Below are 17,980 nucleotides of genomic sequence, written 5' to 3'. Positions count from 1 at the left end.
ATGCGTTTTATTTTTGTCAGTCTTCTCAAAAATTGTTTACGTAGTTTGATTCTGTAAGTAAGGCGGTGATTAAGGTTGATCCGGAATCATCTCAGTGTAAAGAAATTGTAAAATTGCGAAATTTTTGTCTAAAGCAGAGAAAGGGGCAATTTTGTTTAATTAGGGTGTTTCTCAAAACAAAATTAAATTGGTCGAGCTAAATTAATCAATAAATTATTCTATTTTAACAAATCCTCCTACTTAGCTCAAACCCAAAAATGCAATCTGTTGCGGAAACTGAAAACTATATTTTTTTCGCAAAAGGTTGAACAAGTATCTATTTTTGTCGCTTTGATTCTAATACCTTGATGATAATAATCGGTTACAGTTTATGCCCAAAATTAATTCTGAAACTAAGCGATCAGACAAAAATGAGTAATCTTTAAAAGCAGCAGTTTTGAAGCATGTGAAGAAATGTTTCTTTTTTCTTTCTTGTTTCAAGTAACCGGAACAAACATTTTAGCCACAGGTTTTACTGAAGGCTTGCGTCAGTCTGCGTCAGATAGGAAATCCATTCAAAGATAAAATTTACCCTGATCTAAATTTGGACATTTTCCTTATTCATTGATTTTAATTAACACCGGCGGCGCTGAAAATACGGGCCATTATTTTTTAAGACGCTTGAAGTGAAAGATAGAAGACAACCTTTGCATTCAAATCCTTTGCTTTTTGCAGCTGATGGCTTCTTAAAGCAAGTGGCTTGAAATCTTGAATGACTTTTCTGGGCTTTCATCACAGAGTGAAAATCACAGAATGCTTTCTAAGCAGCGCCATTCCATTACTCTGATAAGAAAAGAGATGAACTGCTTTTTTATATCTGCATCTGAGCAATCAGAGATGAGCTATCTTTTCTTTCAAGCTAGAAGGTTATTCAAATCGCATGGCTTAAATTTTTAAAACAAATCTATAGATTTTTTGGTGCCGATAATAAGCTCCATAAAGCATGATGAACACAACGCAAAGCGCCAATTTGAATGGGCCCAGATTTTTCTGCTCGCTTAATTGAAAATTTTGAAGAAACAATTATTGCTTAATTAATAATCATTTTTCCTCAAAATTGAGCAGTTGATTAGAAAGAAAAAATTATAATCAAAATCTTTAAAAATTCGTATCGTATTTTATCGAGAATTTATCTTCTCTTCACTCTTGCGACAAGCAAGGGTTTTGTTATCGAGTAATACACTTTTTTTTTGTAAAAATTTTAGAGCTAAATAAAGGACACTAGACCATTAAAAAGTTTATAGATATAAGTTAATTATTTCGTCGGCTTTAATGATTTTGACCCAATTTTTATCGGCTTTTTGAATTTTTTTGTAGATTTCGAACCAATTTTGCACCAATTTTCTTTAAATTTTTGGTAGATTTTTTTGTTTATTTTTCTCTGCCTTGTCGAGAGTTTACATGTAGTCTATGGCTTCCTGGTTTTTATACACGCCAAAACTTTATCTAAGAACAAAAAAAATTGTGCATTAAATTTTCAATTTTTTCGAGAGCAAGATTTCTGAATCAATTTTCTTGTTCTATAAGTGCGTGAAATTAATTGGTTTTAGTGTGTTTTAGGTTAAATTGGTTTTACTTAAAATCAATTCAAGTTGATGGCATAGCGTTTTCATATGTCGAAATGTTTTTGAAAGTTTTAGTTATTGCTTAGAAATTTTGATTTTTTTGCAATTTTGTTTCGACTGTTTTGTCTACAAAAGAATGTAGCATGGGTCGCACGGAGTCCAGGAATTTGGTTTTGATTGGCTGATTTTTTTTTTAAAGCAGTTTCACCGTTTTTATGCCTTTGTACCCTAAGGCCAGGAATTTGAGACCCGGTCAGACCTTGTTTTTTTTTAGTATCTAATCAACTACTGAATTTTTTTCCGGTAAAAACTGAATTGTCAAACTCGTGTGTCTGCTCAAGTTTTGTCGACCTAGTTGCCACATCACATCTGTTGCTTGTACTGTAAGCAATTTTCATTGAAGCTGCAAGTGCAGGTAGTTTTTAAATGTAGTTTCAGGGAGACTTAAAATTTTTAAATTTCAAAAATCTTAACTTTTTTTCGGCTCAGCGGATTTCTGCTCAAAGACTATCGGCTTAGTTGTTTTATCACATATTTTGTTGTTTTGTAAGCGACTTTCAAGGAAGTTGCAAATGCAAGTATTGTTCAAGGTAGTTTCAGGGGTGACTCACAAATTCTTGAGTTTTTCAAAAAAAAATTTCGGATTCAATTATGTCTGCTCTAAGATTGTCGGATTTGTTTTCGCCTCGTTAATTTTCTTCAGTTTCTAATTTAATATTCGATTGTCTGGCATCTTTACCTAAAACGAACTTCAAATTTAAACAAAGTTTGATTTAATTGAGGAATTTTTGAATCTCGATTTTTACCAAATTTTTTTCTTATCGTTTCCATCTATTGTTCATGCGCAAAAAAAAAGAACGAAGTTCGTGCAACCCGAATTTTTCTTCTGTTTTAAGTAATTGTTTTCAATAAAATGCAAAAATGTTTTTCTTCATTTTTAAGATGACAATTTCTTGAGGAGAATTCTTTCAAAGTCTTAACTTTTTGTAAGCTAAAAGGATGAGACAATATATTTTTGTTAACTTTTTATTGCAAGTGGCATTTTAGTTTTTTTATCGCATCTGTATTTTATTTTAAATATTTTTAATTTGTACAAACCAATCCAAAATGTTTTGAATTTTGTTGCCATGATAACCGGGTTGGGAACATTCTTTGTTACTTTCTCGGCAAACTTCTGCTCCGGTTGTTTTTAACATTCTAAATTTGTACCAAACAATTTGATTTTTTAATGCATTTTTAGTCCATGATAGTTGTGTTGCGAACATTCTGTGATACTTTTTCGACAACCGGCTGCTTTTAAAAAATATATTTAACAAGACTGCTCTTATCAGGGCAAAGCCTTGAATGTTCCGACTGCCTTTTAAGGTTTATGGGGCAGTAACATTAAAAAAATCAATTGTAATAAAATAAAATGAAATTAAGATTTTTGTGAAAATCCTCCCCCCACACGCCATATAAAGTTCAAAAAGGTAGATTTCACGCCTTGTAACGAATCAATTATGGCAAATAAGCTTCTTTCAAGCAATTTGGAACAACTTCTACGGCGGAATAAATATCCGCTTACGCGTTAATAGCGCGTTAATTTTTCCGAAATTGGCCAAAAGGCAACCTTTAAACCCCCATAACTTTACGAAAAATAATCACAGTTGAAATATCCTTTGATTGAAGTAAGGCTCAGGGCAACAATACCTTTTGAATGATATAAAAAATTCCGTTAAAAATGGCTAGTTAAAAGTCGAAACTTGTCTGAAGAAAAAAAACCACCCGAGCACAAATATTCCGTTACTTTTGTCACGAAAGTCGGAACAAAAAAGTAAGTGGGACTCACCCAGTTATGTAGGATGTGGGTTGGATCATCTGCTGCAGTTGTGCGGCCGAGATGGAGGCAGCAGCAGCCTGCGGGTTGAAAGTCAACTGGGCTGCGGCGGGCGAGCGAGAGTTGAGAAGGGCAGCCGCTTTGTAAGGGTCATTGACCGCATTCAAGGCTGCTGCATTGAGTGCGAGAGTGTAGAATGCACTGGCATCAGCAGTGGCAGCCGGAGAATAAATGAGTCCTCTGAAGCAACCGAAAGGCTCAACGTTTGCAGGAATGCTTAAAAAACCATTTCTATCGGCTTTTGTCAATACAAAGTACCAGTGATACTAAGTTCATAGACTAGCCGTATGTTTTTTTATATTCCTGGGTTGACCTACATACATAAAGCTGCTAAACGTAAACCTACATAAAACTTGAACTTCAAAACTGTTTTAAAGACTTTTAAAACAAATTTTTTGTCTGCTCAACGATTTTGAAGCTTTCTGATCATTATCAAAAAAAAATATTTTCGTTTTTTGGGTGACAAATTGCAGTTGATCGTACAATTTTCATTTGCAATTGGCTTAGATGAAGTTTCTAACCCATGTGATGACGCGTATCCGGGCGGAGTTGCTGGATTGGACCCCAGTTGGAACTGGGTCTGCAGCTGTGGCTGCTGTCTGCCCATAGCTGCCGCCAGATTGTTGGCCATAGCGGCCGCTACCGCGTTGTTGGCCGCCAGGGCGTTCAGAGGACGTCCTCCGTTTGGTCTCAGGTTCCTGTTCACGCCTCCGAGGAGTGCCATAGTTAGTGCAGGGTTGCTAGCTGAGAAGTCTTTCTTTTTGGTCATGACTCGAGGAGTTGCATTGTTTACCTGCAAAACGAATAGTTATTTAAATTGGGGCGTAATTCAATTTTTTGAGTTGATAAAGCTCATAAATTGACGATATTATAAGGAAGAATTGCGTGCTCGCCGCCATTCTGAGCAAGAATTCGTTCGGTTTTATTCTAATCCAGAAAATCTATTCTATTCTATTCTATTCCATATTCTATCTCTTCCTTATTTTTTCGAAATCATCATAATAACAATTTTGTTTTGAAGATGGAACAGTTTGCTCATAATTTATTTTAAAAATATCCAACAAAATCTCATCTTGGAAGAGCACCAAAAAGGCCAGTTAGGTATCTTCATGTTTTTGGACCATGAATGTTAAATTTTAGGAGTGTTAGCGTTTTTGGGCCAAAAAAACTTAGCTTGAACACTCACCTCTATTTTGCGTCCTTCCACAATGGTGCCATGTAGTGCTTCTCTCGCCCTGTCTGCGTCCGAACAATTCGTATACGTCACAAAGCCGAAACCCTAAAATGAAAACATACAGATTTTCTAAATACTGTTTCCTGAATTTTGGAACGGCATCTAAGTTCGGTTTTGTATCTTTTTTCTTTCATGGAACTTGTATTTTAGGGTTTTCAGGTGTCTGAATTCGCTTTTTTATCCAAATGAAATTTTCGAATCTTTGTGCTATCTTTCGTATCTCTAGAATCGCGTCGGACAGTCGCTGTTTCTAGCGTATTGGCGTGGTAAAATAGGTAATTTTAAGTTACTCGTCCAAAATTTGCAAATCAAAAGAATGTGAATTTGTGAATGTAAGTGAAAACTCTCGCCTTTAATTGGTTTAATTATTAAAGTATACTTAGATTTTTGCTTTTAATCATTAAGGTGACGTTGCTGACTTTTTTGGGTTGAATAATTAAAATCACCCTTGGCTAAATTTCATCCTTTTTTCTCAAAGTTTGAAAGCAGCGCAACCCGAAGTAACTCCCTCCTTAAAAATTCTTGGCTTTTTGTGCTGTGCTTCAAATTTCTGCAAGCAATTGTGAAGACAGAACACGCATACTGCAACACACTATCTAACGTCACAGTCCAACATCGGCGAAGATGACAAGAACCGTGTATCTTTAGTAGTAAAACTCTCTATTCTCGATACGAATGAATCAAAAACAAGAACAAAACAATTACTTTCCAGAAAAAAACAAGGAAATGTTGTTGGTTGGTTTGTTTCTTCTTTTCTATGATTGGTCTTTTTTAAGCTTGACCAGAGTTTTGAACGATGCTAACGTGTTAAGCTCACCTAAAAGGCAGAAGCGAGCTAGAAGCTCCTTGATGTATTTTTACGACATCCCTTTTTGGCTGATCAACCTCAAAATTTTTCTTTAGGCGCCATCGGTGCCAATATAGCTAATTTTGAGGAGGCGTGTGCCAAAAAAAATGCAATTTTTTGGTCATTTTTTAAAAAAGTTCTCAAAGCGTCATTTTTAGCCTGTTTGTTAAACCTGCAAAATAGATTTATTATAGTATTTTTCGAAAGCTCGGAAAATCAAAGTAATCCACTTAAGACTTTTTCAAACCTCCGTTAAGTTAAGTGCATATTCGTTAAGTTATAGAACTTCTTGTTTGGTATTCTCGTCTGATATTCTCGAATAGATGTTTCTGTGTTTATTCGTTAAGTTGTAGAAATGATTTATGTATTATGTGACTATGACCTATCCGCGAAGTAGCTATGGCCTAGGTACCACGCAATGTTTCTTCTCCTCGGAAAGTCAGGTACCACATATAGTTGCCAGATGGGGTCAAGTGATTACTCATATTCAAACTCTTTCAAAAGGGTTGAAAAAACTAAAAGAGTTGTCTCAGTTGCCACAAAAATTGGTATCGATTTTTGCGCTCTATCTTTAAGCAGGTGAATGTTTATCTTTAAAAACATTCACATACAATTTTTTTCAGATATTTTCCATATTTAGGCTAACATTGTCAAAAGTGAAGCTCAATTTCATTTTATTGCTCTTTTTATGGCAAAAAATGGTTCAATATTACAGTACCCTTTTTTATTTTCATTTTTTCTTCGGTTTTTTTTATCCGTCGATAAAATCTGTCAACTTGGTTCTCTCTCTTGTTTCCCCTACAATTAGCAAGAGTATTGCGGTCAGGTACTAGAATTTTTTCAGTTAAAAACTTTGCCTTCATGACTACTCTTTCTCAGCTTAGCATGTTAGCTTAAAGAAGTTCTGGCTACTGATTCGGCCCATTTGGTGTAGACATGACGCCCATGCTTCCGACGATAAAAACGTTGTGTTAGAGCCTGGCGAGAACCTGTACTTTTCGTTCCGACCATTTCAAAAATGTGGAGGAACTTTGTAATCGGGTGGGTTGTAGTTTTTGTTTTCCATACAAAATCAGGTACCCCAAAAATTATCGGAATGGGTCGAGTGATATATCATACTAAAGCCCTTTTAGTCTTGATTTGAAGGACATTCAAAATTTTCCGAAACTTTTTTCCAGTGTCGACAAAAACTGGTTTGAAATTTTTAATATTTCGTCTAATTTCGAGCGCTTAAAGCGAATGAGCATGGAGCATGCCTATTTATGCTTATTTTAGGCCGTTCACAAAAGCTTATTTATGCTGAATTTTAATTAACTTTAGTTTCACTCGAGAATTATTAGTTTTTTGAGTGTCATTAACGCCATTATGAGAATCAAAATTTTCAAAAACTCAAAAAGTTTCTGCAGAGACTTGAAAAAATTACCAGCTAGATTTTTATGATTTTTTTGTTTTTCTAGTCATTTTCTTCTGTTGTCTAGATGTTTTTCTACTATGACTGTCGAATATGCCTAAGTTATAGTTTTCTGTTCATGTTTTTTCACCAGACCACGCAGAAAAAAAACGACACTAATTTGAAAGAAAAAAGTTTGTGTGTTTATTAACACAATGGTCGGAACATTCTGTGCAACTTGAACAATAGCCGACTATCCTTGTTCTAAATTGCAGTCATTCTGCTTCATATTAATCAAATTTCTGGACTATTTCGACAAACTGAGTTTCGACAACATGCTATTTTGAAAATTCATAATGATATATAAAAATTCAAAAAAATTTTGAGCATTTTTTGTTTAGTCCTTTCATTTTGCTTAATTTAAAAAAAAAGTTTCTTAACTGATTGCAAATTTTCGAAAGAAATAAATTATTTTCTTTTTTTTTCGGGGAAAATAACTCATTGGCGTGGTTGAATTTTCAAATGAGCCTTTTTGATCTGCAAACGGGTTTGGTTAATAAGTCGCAAATACTCTTGAAAAAAAAACTAATGATGCAAAAATGTGGAAAAAATGACAGTTTTTTTAAAATATTTTTTTTTACTTTCATACATTTATGGCTTTTATTTTTGTATTGCAAGTGGTGCGAACCTCAGTTTTGCCCCTGACTCAAAATTTGCAAGGTAAAGTTGCTGAGTTGGATTCCTTTGATAAGTTTCTCGTTCTCGCTTACCAACTGTATCGAAATACCATTCAAGACAATAAATGTAAGCTGTCATCTAATTTATGCAAACTGCTAGCATTGCATTGACATCGCAATTCACAGCTCACAAAAAATGAGCGATGCTGTTTTTAGTTGGCAGGCGAGAAATCTTGCTTGCTTGCATGCCTAGACCAAAGAGCAACGAATGGAATTAGTTCTTGATTCAATGTCGACAAACTTCAGAAAACAACTGGGATCTTATTAAATATCTCCCCTTTTCAGAATTAACTAAATTCGTATAAACTATTAACTTTGATAACCGTTGAGTTCTTCTTTTTCAGGAGTTTTCTGGGTAGAATAGAGGGATAGTTAACAAGTTCCTTAAATTGTAGTTATGCTCTTAATGTTCAGTCTTCGAGACGGTCGGAACATTCGGTTACTTGCATGTCTCAGTGATACCACAAATAGTAAATTCTATTTACCTCTTAACGAGCGCCGCGTCTGAACAAATTAGAGTAAATTAATAGAAATTTATGTGGAATATGATTGTTATTTTTTTTTTCAAATTTACTCGGGGCTGACGGACAAATTTTTGTTAAAATAAATTTTTCCTCAATTTTGTATTATTTATTTAGCTGAAAAGCTGTCATTATAGCAAAGTACTATGAAATATGACTAGATAGTAATCTAGATAGGTTTTATATTGATATTTTGGATCAATTTAAATATCACCGCTCTCTCCCCTTACCCAGTTATACGTAATGAAAAAGTAATCCGCTCCTACAAATGACCAATTTTAGTACCTAATCTATGAATTCTTCTTTTGCATTGGGAGGGGGGTTGTGGGTGGTTAGTTGAATAGACCCATAATGATTAATGAAAATGAACAGTGAAGCTATTACCTTGCTGCCTCTTTCGTTGAAAATGATCTCGACATCTGTCACGGGACCAAATTGCTGAAATAAAATAAATGCTATAAGCACATTTAGTTACACTAGCAATCAGCGTAGTGGTAAAAAAATTATAACCAACAGCAGGCAGTTGGATAAGTGTAATAAATAAAGTCAAGGAAACCAAAAAATGTCTGATGTTTTAGACTTTTTTGTTCAGCTTTCGCGTTTCATTCAAAGCTTCCAAGTTAAGCTGTTTCAATTTGCGCTATTGGCTTATGTTAGGTTTTTTTGAAAAAAAAATCCCGAGATTTTTTTATAAGCAACATTTTTTTTAAAAAAATGCAAGAAAATGGGTAAAAACTTATTAATTGACAAGTTTGTACCACGTTGCTGTTTATTATTCTTAACCATTATAGGTTTGCAAAAATTTCAACTGAACTTAACTCATCAATAAATATATTTTTGACGGAAAGTTTTGATTGCGGGTCACATATGTCTCGTTTATCTATTCATTTTAACGACTCCTTGCGTTACAAATCAGAGTTTTGCAAACTGCTGAGAGTGACAGTAAAAAAAAACACGCAATATGACTTCATGAAATTGAATTTGGCAATTGATTGGCGATGTTGGTGACAAGTGTCTGGGGTCTATCTTTAGTAATAGTAATTTTTATGCTGTCTTGAGTTTCAGAAACTTAATGAAGAAACGTGAAAAAATAGTTTGATTCATTATGCATCAACACCTTGAGACTTTTTTGAGTCCTCAAAATTCACAGATATTTTTGCAAAAAAAAAAACGTTTTTGTTGAATACCGTCCTGATTCTGATTGCTTGATAATTTTGAGATCTAATCAATCAAGTAGAATATGATTGATTAATCGCAACTAAGCATCGAATCCCCCCTGCATATAGTTTGGGCGAGTAGTTAACATGATCCGGATTGTTTAGTCACAGTCTCAGCAAACAACTTTGTTCTATGCCCTTAGCGAGGCAGCTACTTCATTTAATTGCCATAATTCATTCATATCTCATAACTATGCCCTTTGTGTGGTAATATCAGGTGATCAGGTGGTATTGATTATTATCGATTGCAATGCTATCTTCCTATTTTCCACTCAGTCACATTATTTTTCCCTCTTTTCTTTGCTCCCCCTTTCATTTCCTTTTCCTCTCCTAGCTATCGATTTGTCCCTTCTTTGTTTACTTCCTCTCACTTTTTTCAATTACCATTTTTTGTAGTGCGGGTATTTTGCCTTAATCCAACGGTGCAACACGGACCTCCCGTTGAGCTCATTGCAAATATGCTGCAAAAAAACCTTACAAAAAGACCCAATCTATAGACTTTTGCTAAAATGAATCATTCGGCAAATTGATGAAAATAAAGTGTCCTTAAACACCCCAAAAATCGTAAAGAAAAAACAGTGATTATTGTTTAGCCGCCACTTTTTTCCTTGAATTTTTTAGTTTTTTTTTTGGGAAAATTTTTAATATTCGAAAAAATGAAATCGTTGTGTTAAATTAAGATATAACTAAGACAATTAATTAGGATAAATAAAATAAATAAATAAATGAATAAATTAAATTAAGATAAATAAATTATGACAAAGATTTAAATCAAGATCATCACCATGTAAAAAAAAGTATAAAAACACGTGTCCAATGGAAGAAGGCATATAAAACTGACAGCATTATCCAACTTTTTTTCACTTCGCAAGGAGATTTCCAAAGACTGTTTTCAGAGACGGGATTTGCAGAAGCTATCAAAAGACGAATTGCCAGAATTGTTTCCGGAAGAATTGAAAAACCAATTGTAAACTTTTTAACAGTCAAATGATATAATTCGAATCTTAATTCTCAAAATATCTGTTTTTTGTTCCGACTACTGGTTTTCACAGCTTAATTTAGCTCTTCCTCAAAATTCAAATTAAAATAATCTGCATTAAATTAGAAAAAGTTTTAGAAGATTTTCTTTGTTGAATTTTGAAAACAAAGACAGAGGATTAGGCATAAGCTACCAAAATCTAATTTCCAAGTTTTCGTCATACAATGTTCAAAAGACGTCATGACGAATTTGGAATACAAATTTTAGTTTTTTATTGAACTTGGTCGAAACTTTCTGTGCTATTTATTTTCTTGCGAAACTTTCTCCAATTTTCTTAGGTTTCAAGTAATTACTTTGTGATGTTAAGTAATATTTGATTTAGTATTTGATAGTTTTGCAGTTATTGTTCCGATTTTCGGATGAAGTGTGAAATACTGATGCATGTGGTTTTTTGATTAAAACAATTTCTAATTTTTTCACTGAGCGTTTTTGTAAAATTTTCTAAACCATCCGAAAGGTATTGTTGTCTTGAGCTGAATTTTTGTACCTGTGATTATTTTTCGTAAGCTCGAATTTTTTCCTGTTACCTTTTTCCGTAATTTTTCATGGGGTTTGAAAAGTTCTAATTTGGGATAAATAACAAGCGATAGATTGCGTTGTTATAAAACACGTTGAGCCCATCCTTTGTTTTTTAACATTTGGGTAGATAACATTTGGGTAGATAAAATGAAGAGAAAATTCGTTTTTTTTTTTTTTTAATTATTTCACCAATTATTCAAAACAAATTTTTTTTGAAGATTCTTAAAGTGCAGTCGGAACGATCAAGGCTTCACTCTGATATAAAAGCAGTCTTTTTGACTTTTGCTTCATTTTTTGTTTGCTGATTTGCTGTTCTGCCTATTTCCAAATTATCAAAAATTTTCTGGAACCCGGGTTGACTGAAACTTCTCATCATACAGCTTCCTTATATGAAAAACTTGAGTTCATACATTTACTTGTATCTCCAGACTATATGAAATTATATGAAATCTCTATGATGAACAATTTTTGAATTAAATATATGAAACTTGTATGACAAACATTTTTTCTTTAAGCCAAACATTGTTTTCCCAGTTTTGCTAAATATGTATGTGTTTTATCGAAAACGCAATAACCAAGACTTTCTAACATAAGAAAATCTATTGGTCAAGAGAACAAAATTGTCTAGGTAATCGGCATTTGTAGATTATGAGTGTGAGATAATGCTTCATAGTTCACTCAAATCTCTGAATAAAAACCGTGAGCTTTTTTATTTGTCAAAAATTGTCGAAAATTATGCTTTGATTTTTCTTCGACTGAATAAAGTATACCTTGCCAAATCAAACCATAAAAAATCAATGTTCGGTTCTGCAAAAAAAAAGATCATAGTCAATTTTGTTTCATTTGTATGAAAAATTTAGCCTGGACTACGTTATGATCAAAAATCACAAATTTAAGCTCGAAATTTTTTGTCTTCGAAAAATGTTCATTTGAATGATATTGCGACTAAAAGTAAACAAAACTGCTTGTATCAGTTTGAAGCCCTGAATGTTCCGACTGCCTTTTAAGGTTTATTGAGCAGCAGTAATACATAAAAAATATGAAGTGAAATAAAATAAAATGAATTTTTTTCTAAAACTTGAAATTTTTAAATAAAAATCATTCCCCCACACGCCATATAAAGTACAAAAAGATAGATTTCGTTCCTTGTAACAAATCATTATGGCAAAAAAGAATCGTTCAACCAATCTGGAACGATTTATAAGACGGATTAAATCTCGCTTACGCATTAATAGCGCCAATTATACTGCGCGTTAATTGTCCCAAATTGGTCAAAATGGCCAAAATGGCAATCTTTAAACCCTCATAACTTAAAATAGATCACGAAAATAGATCACAAGTGAAATATTTTTTCAAATTTAATTTAAGCTCAGGACAACAATACGTTTTGAATGATAAAAAAAAATCCGTCAAAAATGGCTAGTTAAAAAGTCGAAACTTGTCTGAAGAAAAAAAACCCACCCCGAGCACAAATATTCCGTTATTTTCGTATCGAAAGTCGGAATAATAAAAATTCTCGCAAGTATTTGTTACTCCAGAGTGTTCTTTTTGCAGCAAGTTAGAAATTAATTTTTGTAATTTTTAGGTATGAAAATTGAAGGATAAGCGTTTTTTCCATCTTTTCTGTGTATGGAATTGTCTGACAAGCTTTTTTCGTGTATGAATCAACCAAAACATTTTCCAACCAGCATTTTTAAATACTTTTTGTGCCTTTCAATTTTATTCAGTTTTCAAACTTTTGTACTTTCTTCACATGTACGCAAATTTTTGTGGAAATCTGTTTGTTTTCCCATTTTTTTCAATTGTGGTTTATTTTTACGACCTTTTACGACTTAACGATTTAATTTTTTCCTGATGACCTTAACCTGGTAAAATTTAACATTAGTTGGCAGATTTCAGTTTTGTCTGATTTAAAAAGATTGACCGATTATTCAAATTTCCGATCTATCATTCAAGTTTTTGCTCAATTTTTTTGTAAATGCAGCGTAACTTCATCTGCTGTTTTATGTTCAGAACTCAAGAAAAAACAATTTCATTGACAAAGCTTTCTATTTTAAATTTAGTAAATCATGGTTAATCAGTTTTACTCGAGTATCCGCAATTCTTCCCAGAAAAATCGAGCAACTCAAATTTGCCTCTGATTTGCTATAAATCACATACTTAGTTTCTGCATTTTCCTAAATACTGAAGCTCAAAGCTTCATGTACTTAACCCAGCTACCTTAAATTCCAGAACCCCTGTTACGGATTTATACTGTGTTCCATATGCTTTAACCTTACACAGTTTAACTGATAAGAAGGCATTTTGAAATTCAGCGCTGTTTACGACCTGTTTACAAAAACAATGTTGAAATCAGGCACGGTTCGAGTATTTCTGGGGCTAAAATAGGCTACAATTACTTCTAAACTAGCAGCTCAATGGTTGCAGTTTAGTGTTAGCTCCTAATTGACTGTTTTTGTTTCCAGCGCTGGGTTGCCAAGTCTAGTGAACTCTTAAAATTACTAGCCAAGTGAATTTAGCTTGACTAGTTGGCCATACCGTTTCATTAACAGCTGAACATGACGGAAGCTTGTCAATTAGGTCAAAATTTGAACAACGCGACTGTCAGTTATTCTAATTTGGCATAAAAACTTCATATTCTGCTTTTGAAAAAAGTCTTTTTTTTTTACAAACAGCTAAAAATGACTGACTCTTACTAGTGTGTGAAAATGACTCACCAACCGTGAAAAAGATGCAACCTTTGTGGGTCTTGTTTCTCTATGCTAATGAGTTCCACTTTTATTGGTGTAATAAATTATATCATAAATCAGCTAAATCGTGTTTGCATCAAAAGACTTTCGCAGTTTGTTATACTTCGAAAAGCATGTATTTTTTCCAAATTGATTGAAGTTGTAAAAGCAGGCGGTTTTAACACTTTTTCAACTTGACGCCATGCTTTATCCTTGTTTTTATAAACTTGTGTCCGATAATTGTTATAATTAAAAATCGACTATTGGTAAAAACCAAATTTTTCTGGTCGATTTGCTAATGATTCACTACATTGATCTGATATTTTAAAAAAAAAGGAAAAAAAAACATTTTTAGTATTTATTTGGCCTATGATATATCTAGTGTAACTAAGGCGATACAAGAAGGTAATCGTAATATCTGAAATTGTGCTTTAACTTCCTTACTTGCGATGAAAAAATAAATATTTTGCAAAGCACATAATTGCAAATAATTTGTTCATGACTTGCGATTAAAAATATTTAACTGGCTATTTGGTTTTATTCCAAGATAGGATTTTTTTCTGGTTAAATTTTGAAAACAAATTTATTACATTTTTGTTATTAAATTATGGGGCAGATTTAAGATTTTCTCGAGGTAAACCCTGTTTTTTTAGATATACCAAAATGATTTTCCGAGCTCTCCCAGATCACTAAAAAGACCCTATTTTGGCCCCCAAATTTGAGATGTGAATGAGTGAATTTGACTGACCCCGAACATGGTGCGCAAGTCGTTGTCTCGGAATCGGAATGGAATGTTGGACACGTGAAGTCTCTTGGGGCCTATCGTGTTTGCGTCCCCATTGCACTCCTCTGCCCCTCCCCCGCCTGTCACCCCCGAGGAGGGTGACACACTGTTTCCCCCTTTGCACGACACGTCATTGGGCTGAAACAATAAAACCCCCGTTGTCATTGTTTGTTTGAGAAATTGGAGTTTCAATAATTCAACAGATATTGCTTTCGCTTCAAAATTATTTAGGACGAAAAGTTAGAAATTTTGGTGCAATTTGTTCAACAGTTTTACTGCAGCTCATAAAGACGCGATGAACGAGAATCTTTCTAGGGTTTCAAGGAATATTTCTGAAGGCTTAGGATTTCTAGGTTTTTTGACCTAATATCACGAAGAGGCTAAACCGTCAGATGAATGGAAACAAAAATGAATACAGGTCACTTGAAAACTATTCCAAACAAATTTGTACCAGTTAAATGTTGCAATTAAACTAAAAGTTTTATTTCAGTTCATAATCAAAGGGCTTGCAAAAAGAATGTTACGAGGCAGCTGAGACAGGTGAAAAAAAATCAAATGGCGCCGTTCCAAATAATGAAGTTTTTCCTCCTTTGTAAATTAGTTTTAAAACTTGAATTAATGCTCAAACGACGGCACTTACACGACTGCCATTACACGACGGCACTTAATCTTCAGTACTGCCATTTGAGTAATCAGAACGTTTAGGCAGATCTTCTGGAAAAAGTTACTAACTTTCGAAGTTTACTCACTGTTATGGCTTTTCTAGCGTAAACTGGCTCGTATTCGGTTTCTGTTCTGGATTCTTCGGATCTTGGCAGCACCAAAACTGACATTATTTTAATCTAAATTTCTTAATTTTTTTGAAAGTTTTTGTTAGTTTCTCTTCACAGTCAGCGAAACATTTCAACTTAATCATAGGGCAAGTTTTTCTTCAGAAACTAAGAATTACAAAAATAACAAGCGAAATGGTAATTTTCCAAAAATAAACGAAAGATATTTTTTGTTGGTTTTCTATATGCGTTTATAGTTTATTAACAAAAGTAAACCAATTGAAGAACTTGACCGATACTCCAAAAAAATTCAGGAACAAATGCGTATAACTTTTCCTCTTTTTCATATTTCTCAATGGTCATACAAATTCTTTCATCTACTTGCTGTGAATTTATGGTCTAATTGTAACTTTGTTCACATCACTTAATTTATTTTTCTTTAGAACCTTCAAATTAAATGAAAATTTGAGAAAAATAAAAAGCACTGAGCAATAATTGAAAAAAAATGGGGGTTATTGAAAAATATAGTGAATAGTTCGAAATGAGCGGATAAGCCTACTGAAAAATTTATTAGGAAAACAACGCTTCTGTTATTCAATTTTAACAAACCACGCGGCTTTCCAATAGAACTGCTATAGGTGTACTCTTTTTCAGTCATCTCAAAACCTTTTTCATAACTGTTTTTATAGCTGCCGGCTTTATAAATTATTGCGTCCGTCTTTTCAACATTGATCCGCTATGTTTTCTAGGTTCATAAAAAATTCATGAATATATTATGGAGAGTATAAAAATTCAATTGATGAAAATAAGTGCTTCGCTGTATATCACTGAGGCCGTTTTCTGTTGAAACAAAAAATCCTTTAAGCTGCTTATGTCCGAAATTGAGACTTATCAATGGACCAGTTGCGACTTAAAGCACAAAAACGCACGAACATAAATAGAATTTTAAAATTCGACTGAACTCAAAGGACTATATTTATATATTGATTATACTTCAATTTTTTGCCAAGTTTAGTCTGAAAGGTTCATTCTACCAAAAGAACGTCATCACCGAAAATCTATCATGCAAAAAAAATTTGTTTCGTTTTTTTTTGTTGTTTGATCTTAATGAATTCTAGTCATGACGTTGTTCAGATAATTAAATTCTCAAACAAAACTTAGCGAAAACTTTGAAGAAAACGATTTTTAATTAGCTGTTTCTGGACAATTGACTAAATTGTAAAAACGATCTTTTTCTTAAAAACCTGATATGGGAGCCAAAAAACACGTTTTCGGTCAAAAATAAGTTGCCGTGACAAAAGATGAGGTAATAAAGATGAGGTCAAAAGATGCGGTCTTTCTGAGGTTTCTAGAGTTTTTTCAAAGGCTCGCGCAAATAAAATTTCCGCAAAACAATTCATACAGAATCTAACATCCGTTAAAGCATGGTCGTTCTGCATCTAAATTTTTGCCCGCTTGCTTTTTGCTCACGTTGTTGCTTGGTATTTCATGAAAAATAATTTCAATTTTCCAGCTAAGTCCTTTTTCCAAGCATCGTGCTCTAGTTTTTTTTTGAGCGCTTATTTTTTCAAGAACGAAATAAATGACAAAAATGGAATTCAGCCGCCCAAAACTGCTCTTCTTAAAATAAAGCTTGTTTTTATTGGAAAATCTAAAAACAAAAGCGCATACATTTCTGTTTAAACAACACAAAAGCACTTATGAATAATGTATAGAAGCTTATACAACTTGTCAAAATGGCAGCATAAAAACAAAATTGGTCGCCCTTTATTGACCATCTAAATTCATTACAATTTTTCTTTATATAAGTATCATCAATTTTTCATGAAAAAAACATGCAGAAGCTGCTTAAATTTGTCAAAACTTTTCTAATTAAAATCTGCAAAAAGTACTTCGTTTTCTACTTTTTCAAAATCAATATAAATTTAAATTGTAAATTAAATCTTTTTATACTGAAATATTTTTCTTCTATGGATCAGTCAGATATCTTTGCACTTAAAAAGGACGACGATATTCATTGTGTAATAGTTTGATAAAACCAAAAGTTTTTCCAACAATCGCCAGAAAATTTTTTTGCTATTTAAAAACAATACGGGAAAACGGTTGTCGATGACATTGAACTTAAAGAAGATCCTGAAGTGCTACCCCCCCTCCACGCTGCCTCATTTACGCCCCTGAGCAACATTCCTCTTAGTTCAAAAAAAGCTGCGCTCTTCCATGCAAAATAAGTTTCCAAGTATGCGATTTGCTCTCTCCTTGCTGGTTACTTTGAAAATTCTTTTTCATAAAATGCTTTTTTGTTATGGTTATGCTTTTATGTTGCCCTGAAAATTGAGCCGTTTGGCTTGCTTTGCTGGGGAAAATTTGATCCATTTTTTGTCACTCTGCTCCCATTTCAAAATTATAACCCACTTTTTTATTACTGCCGTAATTATCATCCATCTCCCAAGAGTTCTTTTGTACTTTCATCTTCAAATTACGGGGTTGCAATTTTTCGATAGATGTGAGAGGAAAAATTACGTGAATGAAACACAGAAGCGCCCAATAAACTAAAAATTACGCAACTGTTACGTAAAATCGAAAAATGACATCTTTTTCAAATGCTGGGGGTCTTCTTATAATCTATCCTTGGTGAATGGGATGAAACATTGTGGACCCATTGTATTTAGGTTTTCGGCTTTTTGATACAATTTTGAGCTTCGGCTCATTGCAC

General features: G+C 33.3%; 1 protein-coding gene across 3 annotated transcripts in view; it reads right to left on the bottom strand.

The window, feature by feature from the left end:
* Window positions 1-17,980, bottom strand: part of LOC134845537 (RNA binding protein fox-1 homolog 2-like) — a 57,112-nt gene that overhangs the window by 7,861 nt on the left and 31,271 nt on the right. For 2 of the 3 annotated variants that reach the window (XM_063862467.1, XM_063862469.1), the window contains exons 3-7: window positions 14,462-14,635; window positions 8,594-8,647; window positions 4,667-4,759; window positions 4,002-4,273; window positions 3,433-3,660 (exon numbers count right to left, since the gene is read on the bottom strand). In XM_063862467.1, the coding sequence (XP_063718537.1) occupies window positions 3,433-3,660; window positions 4,002-4,273; window positions 4,667-4,759; window positions 8,594-8,647; window positions 14,462-14,635 (821 nt within the window). Of the gene's footprint in view, window positions 1-3,432; window positions 3,661-4,001; window positions 4,274-4,666; window positions 4,760-8,593; window positions 8,648-14,461; window positions 14,636-15,246; window positions 15,927-17,980 lie in introns of those variants that run through there. The other variant, XM_063862470.1, reaches the window with a different exon arrangement.

Source organism: Symsagittifera roscoffensis, chromosome 5 (genome assembly GCF_963678635.1).
Source record: "Symsagittifera roscoffensis chromosome 5, txSymRosc1.1, whole genome shotgun sequence".
In the NCBI taxonomy this organism is placed as follows: domain Eukaryota; kingdom Metazoa; phylum Xenacoelomorpha; order Acoela; family Convolutidae; genus Symsagittifera; species Symsagittifera roscoffensis.
The sequence above is the reverse complement of the archived record's forward strand: the minus strand, read 5'-3'. Positions and strand labels throughout refer to the sequence as shown.